The sequence below is a fragment of the Penaeus monodon genome, chromosome 25 (genome assembly GCF_015228065.2).
Source record: "Penaeus monodon isolate SGIC_2016 chromosome 25, NSTDA_Pmon_1, whole genome shotgun sequence".
Taxonomy (NCBI): Eukaryota; Metazoa; Arthropoda; class Malacostraca; order Decapoda; family Penaeidae; genus Penaeus; species Penaeus monodon.
In genome coordinates, this window is record NC_051410.1 from 40,058,787 (window position 1) to 40,059,371 (window position 585).

General features: G+C 33.7%; 1 protein-coding gene across 1 annotated transcript in view; it reads left to right on the forward strand.

Moving 5' to 3' along the window:
* Positions 1–585, forward strand: part of LOC119589267 (ATP-binding cassette sub-family F member 2-like) — a gene marked incomplete in the record, with an annotated part of 10,709 nt that overhangs the window by 2,742 nt on the left and 7,382 nt on the right. Inside the window, 1 exon segment of the mRNA XM_037937886.1 lies at positions 323–429. Within this exon segment, the coding sequence (XP_037793814.1) occupies positions 323–429 (107 nt within the window).

Genomic DNA, 585 nt, shown 5'->3' on the forward strand with positions numbered 1-585 from the left:
GGAATAGATCTGACTACATTTGTGTTGTAAAGAACTGTCAAATAATTTCTTTATTTCTGACTATACTCAATGCTTATGGAGATTGTTTCATGTATCTGTGACTGATTTTTTCTTCTCTTGAAGAATGTCCTTAGATTTTCTTTATCTTAGTGCAGTCATGATATAAATATATACCATTTACTGTTATCTTTCTTTCAGTTTGGATTAGCCTTAACTTTACATACATACATGTTGTGTTACAGGAGACTATCATGCCACACACAGGCACAATATTATTTCTGCTTTATTTCTAGGTCAACTTACAGATTAATTTTGTCCTCAGAATACATCATGCCGTCCGACGCCAAGAAAAAGCGAGATCAGAAGAAGAAGGAAGCAGCCAAGGCCAAGGCAAGCGGCAAGAAAATAGAGCCAAAGGAGGACAAGAAGGTGAGAAAATAAGTCGGTAGTTTTTATTTTGTAATTACTAATAGTAAGTACTACAAAGTTCAGCTATGACTGGACTAATATTTTCAGTAATTGATAATGTTTTGTTTATTTTTCATAGGTAATGATACTTGATGGTCCTTCTTTAAAGTCAGGTTT